The 13,852-nt window shown below is 48.0% G+C and overlaps 1 protein-coding gene across 17 annotated transcripts in view; it reads right to left on the bottom strand.

Moving 5' to 3' along the window:
* abi1a (abl-interactor 1a) overlaps positions 1-13,852 on the bottom strand; it is a 71,772-nt gene that overhangs the window by 3,914 nt on the left and 54,006 nt on the right. For 4 of the 17 annotated variants that reach the window (XM_029661218.2, XM_029661215.2, XM_029661220.2 and 1 more), the window contains 4 exons: positions 9,568-9,668; positions 8,496-8,606; positions 3,625-3,876; positions 1,373-1,459 (listed from right to left, as the gene is read on the bottom strand). In XM_029661218.2, coding sequence (XP_029517078.1) covers positions 1,373-1,459; positions 3,625-3,876; positions 8,496-8,606; positions 9,568-9,668 — 551 coding nt within the window. The remainder of the gene's footprint in view (positions 1-1,372; positions 1,460-3,624; positions 3,877-8,495; positions 8,607-9,567; positions 9,669-13,852) is intronic. The other 13 variants (XM_029661222.2, XM_029661223.2, XM_029661225.2 and 10 more) reach the window with 7 other exon arrangements.

Below are 13,852 nucleotides of genomic sequence, written 5' to 3'. Positions count from 1 at the left end.
TAGTTCTACATCTACAGAGGTGTTCTACACCTAGTTCTACATCTACAGAGGTGTTCTACACCTAGTTCTACATCTACAGAGGTGTTCTACACCTAGTTCTACATCTACAGAGGTGTTCTCCGTCTAGTTCTACATCTACAGAGGTGTTCTACACCTAGTTCTACATCTACAGAGGTGTTCTCCGTCTAGTTCTACATCTACAGAGGTGTTCTCCGTCTAGTTCTACATCTACAGAGGTGTTCTCCGTCTAGTTCTACGGAGGTGTTCTCCGTCTAGTTCTACGGAGGTGTTCTCCGTCTAGTTCTACGGAGGTGTTCTCCGTCTAGTTCTACGGAGGTGTTCTCCGTCTAGTTCTACGGAGGTGTTCTCCGTCTAGTTCTACGGAGGTGTTCTCCGTCTAGTTCTACGGAGGTGTTCTCCGTCTAGTTCTACGGAGGTGTTCTCCGTCTAGTTCTACGGAGGTGTTCTCCGTCTAGTTCTACGGAGGTGTTCTCCGTCTAGTTCTACGGAGGTGTTCTCCGTCTAGTTCTAGGTGTTCTCCGTCTAGTTCTACGGAGGTGTTCTCCGTCTAGTTCTACGGAGGTGTTCTCCGTCTAGTTCTACGGAGGTGTTCTCGGAGGTGTCTAGTTCTACGGAGGTGTTCTCCTTCTAGTTCTACGGAGGTGTTCTCCGTCTAGTTCTACGGAGGTGTTCTCCGTCTAGTTCTACGGAGGTGTTCTACGTCTAGTTCTACGGAGGTGTTCTACGTCTAGTTCTACGGAGGTGTTCTACGTCTAGTTCTACGGAGGTGTTCTACGTCTAGTTCTACAGAGGTGTTCTACGTCTAGTTCTACGGAGGTGTTCTACGTCTAGTTCTACGGAGGTGTTCTACGTCTAGTTCTACGGAGGTGTTCTACGGGGGTGTTCTACGTCTAGTTCTACGGAGGTGTTCTACGTCTAGTTCTACGGAGGTGTTCTACGTCTAGTTCTACGGAGGTGTTCTACATCTAGTTCTACGGAGGTGTTCTACATCTAGTTCTACGGAGGTGTTCTACATCTAGTTCTACGGAGGTGTTCTACGGAGGTTTTCTACATCTAGTTCTACGGAGGTTTTCTACATCTAGTTCTACGGAGGTTTTCTACATCTAGTTCTACGGAGGTGTTCTACATCTAGTTCTACGGAGGTGTTCTACATCTAGTTCTACGGAGGTGTTCTACATCTAGTTCTACGGAGGTGTTCTACATCTAGTTCTACGGAGGTGTTCTACATCTAGTTCTACGGAGGTGTTCTACATCTAGTTCTACGGAGGTGTTCTACATCTAGTTCTACGGAGGTGTTCTACATCTAGATCTAGAGGGAAAAGGAGAGCGTGTGGTGGGCCTCAGGACTTACTGTTCTCCTGCACCCTGGCCACAAAGCCTGTCAGAGGTATCTGTGGAGTCAGCTGGGGCATGGGAGGAGGAGGGGGAGCGATAGACACTGGAAGCCGCCGCAGGCGCACCGACAGACAGACACCGACAGACAGACACACCGACAGACAGACACACAAACAAAACGAAATAGAGAAAGCAAGGATATAAAGTACACAGAGGACAGATAGTCACCCAGAACAATATAGGAAAATATTAAAAGAAACAGACAGAATACCTCCAACCCAAGTAAATGCAATATTCTGCAAGAATTCAAAGACAAAGCATGTGTGACAAAGCATAAAAACAGTCTATGCTTGTGGTTTTTAGTTCAGAGACAGAGTCTAGATTCCCACAGGTATTTAGTGGTACAGATTGAGGGATTAAAAAGGGATTAGGTTTGATTGTCGTTGCTGTTTCCTGCTCCTAATCACAATCTGAACCAGATGATTGTAGTGTCGGGACATGACCTGAGAGAGGTGCTGTGTGCAACCCTACTAACCCTAGCTCTCAATGAACCAAGTTACTTTCACAACTAGTGGTGTGAAGAGTGCCACCAATCTTAAAAAGAACCTGTAAACCTTAGAGGTCAGCATCAGGTTTATAAGGAATTGGGTGCCATTTTGAACGCAGTTCAGATGGAAGAGTGTGTGCGCATCTGTCTGCCTGCGTGCGTGCGTCTGCCTGCGTGCGTGCGTCTGCCTGCGTGCGTCTTCCTGCCTGTCTGCCTGCGTCTGCCTGCCTGCGTGCGTCTGCCTGTCTGTCTGCCTGCGTCTGCCTGCCTGCCTGCCTGCGTCTGCGTGCGTCTGCCTGCCTGCGTCTGCGTGCGTCTGCCTGCCTGCGTCTGCGTGCGTCTGCCTGCCTGCGTCTGCGTGCGTCTGCCTGCCTGCGTCTGCGTGCGTCTGCGTGCGTCTGCCTGCCTGCGTCTGCGTGCGTCTGCCTGCCTGCGTGCGTCTGCCTGCCTGCGTGCGTCTGCCTGCCTGCGTCTGCGTGCGTCTGCCTGCCTGCGTCTGCGTGCGTCTGCCTGCCTGCGTCTGCGTGCGTCTGCCTGCCTGCGTCTGCGTGCGTCTGCCTGCCTGCGTCTGCGTGCGTCTGCCTGCCTGCGTCTGCGTGCGTCTGCCTGCCTGCGTCTGCGTGCGTCTGCCTGCCTGCGTCTGCCTGCCTGCGTCTGCCTGCCTGCGTCTGCCTGCCTGCGTCTGCCTGCCTGTGTCTGCCTGCCTGCCTGTGTCTGCCTGCCTGTGTCTGCATACTATACTGTTAGTAGGTTAAGCTTGATCTATAGGCGTTTGAGATCAACCCCAGGCCCCAGTCAAGATCTTTACTGAACCAAGCGTGTGACCGCGCCTCCATACACTCCCTCTTTTAAACACCAGACAGTCTTTTACAGGGCAAGTGAATGAGAAAGGCGAGACCAATCTCAATTCAAAAACGCACAGGTGGCTGCTGTCGGTTTGAGTTTCTCACATTTTATCCTAAGTTCTTTTGGCTTTTCCAGGACTTAATGACGTTACTGAGTTCAGTACGCCTCCACATCACCGAGACTGTGTGTGTGTGGGTTGTCCCACTGGAGTTTGTGTTGAAGGGTACATGACTAAAAATAAACACTGTGCTTAAGTTAATGGACACCTTGAGCTGGAGTCACCTTGGAGGCTGGCTAGTACATTTGAGGAAATAGAAGAAAAAAAAGGTTGTGAAAACACTAAGAAACTGTGATTTAAGAAAACGTCATCTCGTACTTAAACAGAGACCAAAAAGCAGTGACTCTGCAATCCTTGCGAATGTCGATCGCCTGATTGTATCAGCTGGGAAATCCGAGGACAAGAAAGCATTCTACATAAATGCACAAGGCGTTCAACCAGAGAGAAGTAACAGTCACCGTCGCCGGCATTGAACAACAAACCCAACAACGCTGGCCTGCAAAGCCTATCATAGTATAGAGCGTGGACGACATAGACGTCTGTTGGTTTCCAGTGGTATTTCCCTCGAGTGTACATTTAGTATTTGTGTACCAGAGGGACATGCTAAGTGACATACTGATGTAGTCACAGGGATGTCATTAGCTTCGGTGGCACCCAGTGAGAGTCGCCGAACTCAGTGGGGGACACCTTTCTAAGAGAGTGATATAGTATAGCTCCCCTTTGCTAGGAGTTTATGAGAGGGAAGTTCCCTTCAGGGGGAAACTATCCATCTCCCGTCTAGTAGAGGGCTGTTGGTGGGGGGGCATGAGTGTCTTACTTGAGTTGTGGGGGTAGGCGGGGGTGCCCCCATTAATGTATGGCTGCTGTATCTGCTGCTGTTGTAGCTGTAGGGCCTGCTGCTGCTGCTGCAGGGAGAACTGGGAGCTGACGGACGGCGCCCGGCGGTAGGTGCCCGTGGCCGAAACCATGGAGACCGAGGTGGTGGAGGAGTTGTGCCGTGAGATCTGCCGTGAGATGGTGCCGAACTGGGACATGGGGATGGGGCCAAGACCAGGCCCGGGAGCCACCGCTAGAGTAGAAAACACCCACAGAAAGAGAGAAAGGGATAGAGGAGGGGAAGGAGAGTCAGAGAGAGAGGAAATGACAAAGGGGAGAGGACAGAAAGGGGGAGAGAAAGGGATAGAGGAGGGGAGGGAGAGTCAGAGAGAGAGGAAATGACAAAGGGGAGAGGACAGAAAGGGGGAGAGAAAGGGATAGAGGAGGGGAGGGAGAGTCAGAGAGAGAGGAAATGACAAAGGGGAGAGGACAGAAAGGGGGAGAGAAAGGGATAGAGGAGGGGAGAGAGAGTCAGAGAGAGAGGAAATGACAAAGGGGAGAGGACAGAAAGGGGGAGAGAAAGGGATAGAGGGGATGGAGAGTCAGAGAGAGAGAAAGGGATAGAGGAGGGGAGGGAGAGAAAGAGAGGGATAGAGGAGGGGAGAGGACAGAAAGGGGGAGAGAAAGGGATAGAGGAGGGGAGGGAGAGTCAGAGAGAGAGGAAATGACAAAGGGGAGAGGACAGAAAGGGGGAGAGAAAGGGATAGAGGGGAGGGAGAGTCAGAGAGAGAGGAAATGACAAAGGGGAGAGGACAGAAAGGGGGAGAGAAAGGGATAGAGGGGAGGGAGAGTCAGAGAGAGAGAAAGGGATAGAGGAGGGGAGGGGACAGAAAGGGGGAGAGAAAGGGATAGAGGAGGGGAGGGAGAGTCAGAGAGAGAGGAAATGACAAAGGGGAGAGGACAGAAAGGGGGAGAGAAAGGGATAGAGGAGGGGAGGGAGAGAAAGGGGGAGAGAAAGGGATAGAGGAGGGGAGGGAGAGAAAGAGAGAGCCCAGCAAATGAATCAGTGACACCCAACAACAGAGTAAGACCCAATATCGGCAGAGCAATCATTGGATCCCCGAAGCAACTGAACCTCCAGCATCACCACCAATCACAGAGATCCAGAAGAGGGAAGGGGGAGGGACAGGCGACACCACAGCCAATCCTGATGGAGGAGTCATGCTTATTTACACCCAGATGCGTGCGTTCCTTTAGTGCAGAAACGTTTACTTCCATCCATCATTGGCTACAATAACAAAATCTTCACCCAAAAAGCATGCTTGATATAATATCGATTACTTGTGCCCCCGTGTACATTTGTTTTGTAAAAGAGGCAGGGCAGAATAGAAGACACACATCATTTGAGGCTAGGAGACAGTTGAAAGGGGATAGCTGCTTCGGCTTCTCCTGTGGCGTTCTGGCACTCCACTGAACATGGGTTTTGGGCTCAATGAAATTGAACCTGCATTGCAGTAATTACACAGTGACACACGTTCTTTGCTGTACTCAAATTGCAGGACTTTTTGGACGATGTAAAAACATGCACTAGACACATGTCACAGGTCGATGTAGTTCTACGGTATGAGGGATTTTTCAGAAATACACTACATTTTAAGCACACACACACACACACTTGCGGCGCAGTACAGAACAGATTTAATTTACCCTGACTACAACCAATCCATTAGGTTTTCTAGAAGCCTACCATTTGTCACGCGTCAGCATTTTCACAACAGTAAATATTACTGCAGCAGTTAAAGCATATTTCATGACTGTGTCGTCAAAATATTTGAATGAGGGAGTGTATGTGTGTTTATGAGTGAGTGTGCAGTAAATTTGAAAGTGTGTGTGTGTGTAGAATGTGTTTTCCTCCAGTTGGGTATTTCCTGTTTACTGGGTCAGATAACAGTAGCTCTCTGGAGAAGCTCTCCTCTCAGATACTGGTGAATGAGTGTGTGTGTGTGTAAAATGATAACAGTAACTCTCTGGAGAAGCTCTCCTCTCAGATACTTATGAGTGAGTGAGTGAGTGAGTGAGTGAGTGAGTGAGTGAGTGAGTGAGTGAGTGAGTGAGTGAGTGAGTGTGTGTAGAATGATAACAGTAGCTCTCTGGAGAAGCTCTCCTCTCAGATACTGACGAGTGAGTGAGTGAGTGAGTGAGTGAGTGAGTGAGTGAGTGTGTGTGTGTGTGTGTGTAGAATGATAACAGTAGCTCTCTGGAGAAGCTCTCCTCTCAGATACTGGTGAATGAGTGTGTGTGTGTGTGTGTGTGTGTGTGTGTGTGTGTGTGTGTGTGTGTGTGTGTGTGTAAAATGATAACAGTAGCTCTCTGGAGAAGCTCTCCTCTCAGATGGTGATGAGTGGAGCCGGAACATATTGGGACTCAGGGGAACAGACCATGGCGTAAACATATAGATGAAAACATGGCCAGAATGTCCCTTTGACTGACCCTCTGTCTCTACACACAGTTACGGGACAATAAACCATGGGTGAGAGGTGGTAGTAATTGTGATTGTTTTCCAATGTTAAAACCTAACCATTACCATATTTCTGAAAGGGTTAGTCCTGAGGAAAGAGTAAATAAGATCCCACAATTCTGATGTTTTTCTTTGATTTGTAGCAGGTTTTTGTTGTTGTCTGGTAGCGGCCAACTTGAACGACAGCACAGGGTCATAGCAGGGTTATGTCAGTTGTCATAATTGATATGTTAGGATGCCACGACTTGTCATAACATGGAGCAACTGCTGCATGCCTATTATGGACAGCCACTTCACTCAAACATACAGACAAAATCTGCAACATTTCACATTGACAAAAACCCATACAACCATATATGAAGACCACGGTCCATATTTACAAAGCATCAGTAGGAGTGCTGATCTGGGATCAGGGTCCCTTTAGTCCATATAATCTTAATCATTATGATCTAAAAGAAAAAGGCTAAACTGATCCGATATCAGCACTGCTACTCTGAGATGCTTGATTACATACAGCCCCCTGTACTTCAAAGCTATGACAGTCAATCAAATCAAACCCGGCACACACACATTTGGAGCCCTACGTCGGAAAACCCAACAGTCCCATAAGACACACACAACCTCAATTTGCTTCTGAGATTAAACAGATACAAGCCAATTTAACTGACTTCATATTATCACCCGAGACAGAGTCAAATCAACCACACATACAGTGGGGGAAAAAAGTATTTAGTCAGCCACCAATTGTGCAAGTTCTCCCACTTAAAAATATGAGAGAGGCCTGTAATTTTCATCATAAATACACTTCAACTATGACAGACAAAATGAGAAAAAATTTCAGAAAATCACATTGTAGGATTGTTTTGAATTTATTTGTAAATTATGGTGGAAAATAAGTATTTGGTCACCTACAAACAAGCAAGATTTCTGACTCTCACAGACCTGTAACTTCTTCTTTAAGAGGCTCCTCTGTCCTCCACTCGTTACCTGTATTAATGGCTCCTGTTTGAAGTTGTTATCAGTATAAAAGACACCTGTCCACAACCTCAAACAGTCACACTCCAAACTCCACTATGGCTAAGACCAAAGAGCTGTCAAAGGACACCAGAATCAAAATGGTAGACCTGCACCAGGCTGGGAAGACTGAATCTGCAATAGGTAAGCAGCTTGGTTTGAAGAAATCAACTGTGGGAGCAATTATTAGGAAATGGAAGACATACAAGACCACTGATAATCTCCCTCGATCTGGGGCTCCACGCAAGATCTCACCCCGGGGGGTCAAAATGATCACAAGAACGGTGAGCAAAAATCCCAGAACCACACGGGGGGACCTAGTGAATGACCTGCAGAGAGCTGGGACCAAAGTAACAAAGCCTACCATCAGTAACACACTACGCCGCCAGGGACTCAAATCCTGCAGTGCCAGACGTGTCCCCCTGCTTAAGCCAGTACATGTCCAGGCCCGTCTGACGTTTGCTAGAGAGCATTTGGATGATCCAGAAGAAGATTGGGAGAATGTCATATGGTCAGATGAAACCAAAATATAACGTTTTGGTAAAAACTCAACTCGTCGTGTTTGGAGGACAAAGAATGCTGAGTTGCATCCAAAGAACACCATACCTACTGTGAAGCATGGGGGTGGAAACATCATGCTTTGGGGCTGTTTTTCTGCAAAGGGACCTCTCATCTTTTTAAGTGGGAGAACTTGCACAATTGGTGGCTGACTAAATACTTTTTTGCCCCACTGTACATCATTTCCAAAAGCACATTACACACAATGCAGCTGGTCATTGGTTGATAAGTACCTGTTCAGAAAAAGTATCTTCCCTTAACAAAGTGTGGTAATTTTGAACTTCGTAAAATCAATTGAACAAAGTAAATAGGGGTTGGTAATTTAATCAAATATAGCCCAGGGGCTGAATGGAAAATGTCCATATTGAATTAACCTGCACTTTAATTAACATGCATACTGGCTTCTGGAGCCTGGGGCCCGGAAGAGAACATTGTTCCATTAGATACTTCTTCAGTGCCCCGTCTGGGGCGGCGTGCAGCCCCGTCTGGGTCTGTGTCCCATTTGACATTAATCTGGATGTAGATAGATAACCAGAACCCAAGCACCACCATCAAGTGATCCCCACCACCACCAACATACACCACCGGATGGACCCATAGTTAAAGCACCAGGCTGGAAGAGGCGCACACACACACACACACACACACACACACACACACACACACACACGTGTAAACCCTCTAATAGCGACAGCCAGAGATGAGGGGGTTTCGATGATTGTCCATTGGCGGTGGAGAGGAGCGGCGGTACAGCCTAGTGGTTGGTGGTTCTTTGGGCTCACCTATCACTGCAGGAGCCCCTGGGTTGCCCTGCCCCGGGAGAGGAGGCGGAGGAGGAGCCTGATGACCAGGAAGTGGAGGAGGGGGGGGTGGGAGAGCGGACATTGGCGGGACTGAAACGAGTGCGTCAGAACCACTCCGTTAGTGACTGATTGGGGGTTTCAAGCTGGTTGGCAATGTTGGTGTTAGGTACCATCTCACAACACCTTTATATACGATTAACACATGAACATTTCATACAACAACCCCTTTGCAAGAAGAAGGCAACAGGCACACGCTGCTGTGGCTATACAGTATGGAGTGTGCGTTACCATGGTGACAGGCTTACAGACAGCTCCAGTCTTGCTGGCCTGATATCCTGTCACTAATATCCAGCTCCGTCTCCTTTCTCTCTCGACCTCAACAGGCCAAAAGGACACCTCGTTCCAAACTCCCTGTTCCATTTCCAACTACAAAACCACCTGTAGTCTTCTATTCTCTTTAACATTGAGCCGCACCCCTAATACAGGAGAGCCTATTTACATAGAGGCAGCGTGAGAGACAGCGAGAGAGACAGCGAGAGAGACAGCGTGAGAGACAGCGTGAGAGACAGCGTGAGAGACAGCGTGAGAGACAGCGAGAATCTCAGAACACAATAGGTCATTTATGAGCCCTCTGTCCGTTAAGATTAGCTTTGTTCTAAATAACTCCTTTCTCTCACTCAGTCCTCCAGCAGCATAACTCATTTACACTTTGTTTACATTTTCCCCTTGTGTGATGGGAGTGTGTGTGTTCTGTGCATTGTCCATCTGTGCTAGTACTCACTTGACTTAATGATCTGGATTTTCAATGAGAGAGTAGTATGTGTTTATGAATTAATGTTTCTGTAGTCACAATGCACACACACAGAGAGAGAGAGAGAGAGAGAGAGAGACACAGAGAGAGAGAGAGACACAGAGAGAGAGAGAGAGAGAGAGAGAGAGACACAGAGAGAGAGGAGATGGTGGCTTAGGAATGATAACACAAAACAAGATTCCAACATACCCCGTGTGATTGACCCCATGTTCCTATACAGTACAGTTAATTCCCGCTCACCTGGACCAGAGTTGGGAATGGAGGGCGTAGGCACGGCGATGGGAATGCCAATACTGCTGCTTCCGCTGTTCTCCCTGCTGCCACTACCCCCACTGCTACCACTAGAGAGAAAGGGAAAGAAAGAGAGAGAACAAATGTATTCAGGGCAACCCACAGAGGAGACAGTAGGTATCACTTGTGCACACAGCTGGTATGCCCATGTCCCATTTAGAATTGTCCACCGCAACCCGTCAGTCACAGGGACAGAGGTAAAAGCCCTTCAGAACCACTACACCATTTATATTGTGTTGTTCAAAATCCTTTTGGAGGACTTTACATTGCATGCAGAAGACATGATTCCACTGAACCTGGTACCAACAGAACACACTGTGGTCGATACAGTACATCTACAGTGAGTACAAAGCACTAAGGACACCTTCCTAATATTGAGTTGCACCCCGACCCCGCCCTCAGAACAGCCTCAATTAATCTGGGCATGGTCTCTGCAACGTGTCCAATGCGTTCCACAGGGATGCTGGCCCATGTCGACTTCGATGTGTCAAGTTGTCTGGATGTCCTTTGGGTGGTGGACCAGTCTTCATACACACAGGAAACGGTCTTTAACCGGTCTCCTCCCTGTCACCTACACTGATTGAAGTGGATTTAACACCTTTCACCTGGTCAGTTTGTGTCATGGAAAGGTGTCTTTAATGTTTTGTACACTCAGTCAACACCATAGGACATAGGAGAGGCATTATGTCAAAGCCTATAAGCCCCGCCTTGCCCTGCCGCTGACCTGGAGGCTGTCAGAAGAATGTCTGGCTAGGAACCCACCCCCACCCCCTCCCAGGCCCAGACCCTGCTCCCTACCCCCATACCCTTCCCTGCCAGTCTAGCCTGGGCCTCTTTGGGGGGGCGCTCAGCAGGGGGTCCCCTCAGCGCGAATCACATATACAGGGGCTCAGTTCCACCTAGAAGGATGGGAGGGAAGAGTCAGGGGTTTACTATGACTATGTGATCCAGTGAGGATGAGGAAAGGGGGAGATAAGATAACCCCCCTGCGTGAGATAAGATAACCCCTCCCCCGCGTGAGATAAGATAACCACCCCCGCGTGGGATAAGATAAGCCCCCCGCGTGAGATAAGATAACACACACCCCCCGCGTGAGATAAGATAAACCCCCCCCGCGTCAGATAAGATAAACCCCCCTGCGTCAGATAAGATAAACCCCCCGCGTCAGATAAGATAACCCCCCTGCGTCAGATAAGATAAACCCCTGCGTCAGATAAGATAAACCCCCTGCGTCAGATAAGATAAAACCCCCTGCGTCAGATAAGATAAAACCCCTCTGCGTCAGATAAGATAAACCCCCTGCGTCAGATAAGATAAACCCCCCCGTCAGATAAGATAAACCCCCCCGCGTCAGATAAGATAAACCCCCCGCGTCAGATAAGATAAACCCCCTGCGTCAGATAAGATAAACCCCTCTGCGTCAGATAAGATAAACCCCCCTGCGTCAGATAAGATAAACCCTCTGCGTCAGATAAGATAAACCCCTCTGCGTCAGATAAGATAAACCCCCTGCGTCAGATAAGATAAACCCCCTGCGTCAGATAAGATAAACCCTCTGCGTCAGATAAGATAAACCCCTCTGCGTCAGATAAGATAAACCCCTCTCGTCAGATAAGATAAACCCCTCTGCGTCAGATAAGATAAAACCCCTCTGCGTCAGATAAGATAAACCCCTCTGCGTCAGATAAGATAAACCCCTCTGCGTCAGATAAGATAAACCCCTCTGCGTCAGATAAGATAAACCCCTCTGCGTCAGATAAGATAAACCCCTCTGCGTCAGATAAGATAAACCCCTCTGCGTCAGATAAGATAAACCCCTCTGCGTCAGATAAGATAAACCCCTCTGCGTCAGATAAGATAAACCCCTCTGCGTCAGATAAGATAAACCCCTCTGCGTCAGATAAGATAAGCCTCACTATGTGAGAATGCACATTTCCCATCCTGTCTGCCTTTCAATGTCAGTTCCCGCTTGCCATCCCTTTCAGTAGCTGAAATCAAATCACCTCCGTCTCTCCCTCATCTATAGCGCTCCATCTCCATCACTCCTCCTACGCTCCTCTGTCTCTAGCCCAACCACGTCGCCAGAGATCAAATTTCATAGAAAATCAGACCACCACAACACAGAGTTGGTGAAAGCTTGACTCCCACCATGCACCAGCACACACATACGCACGCGCACACACTTATTGAATCAGGGCTCAGGCAGGTAGAGATGGCAGAGACTGATAAAGAGAGATTGTGTGTGTGTGGAGAGCAATAAGAGAGCAGACAGGACAGCACAGCAGCACACGGTCTCTGTGTCTGAAAGTTTCCAGGTCAGAGAGAGAATGAGAGTACACCAGTGGTTGAGATTACACAAGGATCCAGGTTTTTGAACGTACTGCAGTGGTGCAGCTCCCAACCTAGAAGGCTGCAGTATGTCATTTTTGCACGTGATTGAGTTTTTGCTCCTCCATAACTGAAAAAGTCACTGATATTGCTTGAGTAATTCAAGTTCAGATGAAATAACACCTGGTTTGAAAGACCTTAATTGGCAAGGACAAAAAGCGGCGGTCTTGCTGGCAGTCTTGGTATTGAACACAATTTATTGTACATATGTATGATATTTGGTGAACCATTTGTCCTGCAGTATTGATGTGTGGTAACATATCAAATTAGTTTAAAGCATATTATAACCATATCAAATGGTGGTACCACATCTACTCATCTAAAACAGGGCAAACCTGGATCCCTGCTGAAGATGCACTCTCCCATGACTCAATGGTGGAGAGAGAGAGCTTGCGAGAAAGAGCGCGAGAGCACGCACGAGAGAGAGCGCACGAGAGAGCGCGAGAGAGCGAGATAGCGAGAGAGAGCGCGAGATAGCGAGAGAGAGCGAGATAGCGAGAAAGAGCGCGAGATAGCGAGAGAGAGCGCGAGATAGCGAGAGAGAGCACGAGATAGCGAGAGAGAGCACGAGATAGCGAGAGAGAGCACGAGATAAGAGCACGAGATAGCGAGAGAGAGCACGAGATAGCGAGAAAGAGCACGAGATAGCGAGCGAGAGCACGAGATAGCGAGCGAGAGAGAGCGAGCACAAGAAAAAGAGAGAAAGAACAAAGGGGAGAGAAAATAGCAAAGAAAGGGAACAGGAGTAGCATGTGTGCCAAAATGAGAGGGACAGGAGGAAAAAAAAGGAAAGTGATGTAATATTTATGACCATCTCAGTCAGCAGCACAGCCTTCTTAGCTAATGAAGCAACTTCAAAATCACTCCTGACTCATATCTCAGCTCTGGCAGTGTGGCTTTCTGACGGACACATTTCAGTGATCGTGGCAGGGGTCTAAATGTACTGAGGACTTAGGATTTTCGAAGGACACTTTACGCCGCAGGCCTTGAAGAACATTCATTCCCAAACGGCTGAAGCCTTCCGGGTCTTGTCAGTTAAATGTTGGATTTACAGTATTTGGGAGGGGGAGGTGTGAAAGCACATTAAGCTGATGAATTTAAGTGAAGAGATTTGAAATGTTTGTAAGACATGGGGGATACAAAGTATTTGGGGAGGGTTCCTTTTGTCATGTCCATGTTAGAACAGAGGCTGTGGGAGAGACATTCAGAGCTGTTGAGTAGGACAATAGTGAAGGACAATAGTATATGTGTGTGTCTATCCATCGGTCTGCGCGCAGATTACATTTATTTAACTAGGCAAGTCAGTTAATAACAAATTCTTATTTACAATGACGGCCTATTGGGGAACAGTGGGTTAAATGCCTTGTTCAGGGGCAGAACGAACCATGTCAGCTCGGGGATTCGATCCAGCAACCTTTCGGTTACAGGACCAACGCTCTAACCACTAGGCGAGCGTGAGTGTGTTTTACTGGTTAGTATCATGGCAATGAAACCAAACACGAAGCGGATTTAACTTCTTCAGGAAAACAGCCCGTATGTTGGAAACAAACATTTTCCAAGCACACAATATTTTACATACAGCAGGTTTTTAAAAAAGGACCAGAGATGTCTGCTCCATGTAAAAAATATTGCGATACTGGTATCGTCACATTTTTTACATTTTAGTAATTTAGCAGACACTCTTATCCAGAGCGACTTACAGGAGAAATTAGGGTTAAGTGCCTTGCTCAAGGGCACGCCGAGAGATTTTCCACCTAGTCGGATCAGGTTTCGAACCAGCAACCTTTCGGTTACTGGCCCAACGCTCTTAACCACAAGGCTACCTGCCTCCCTACCGTGTCAGTTA

This window comes from Oncorhynchus nerka, linkage group LG6 (assembly GCF_034236695.1).
Source record: "Oncorhynchus nerka isolate Pitt River linkage group LG6, Oner_Uvic_2.0, whole genome shotgun sequence".
Taxonomy (NCBI): Eukaryota; Metazoa; Chordata; class Actinopteri; order Salmoniformes; family Salmonidae; genus Oncorhynchus; species Oncorhynchus nerka.
This window is presented reverse-complemented; position numbering and strand designations above follow the sequence as displayed.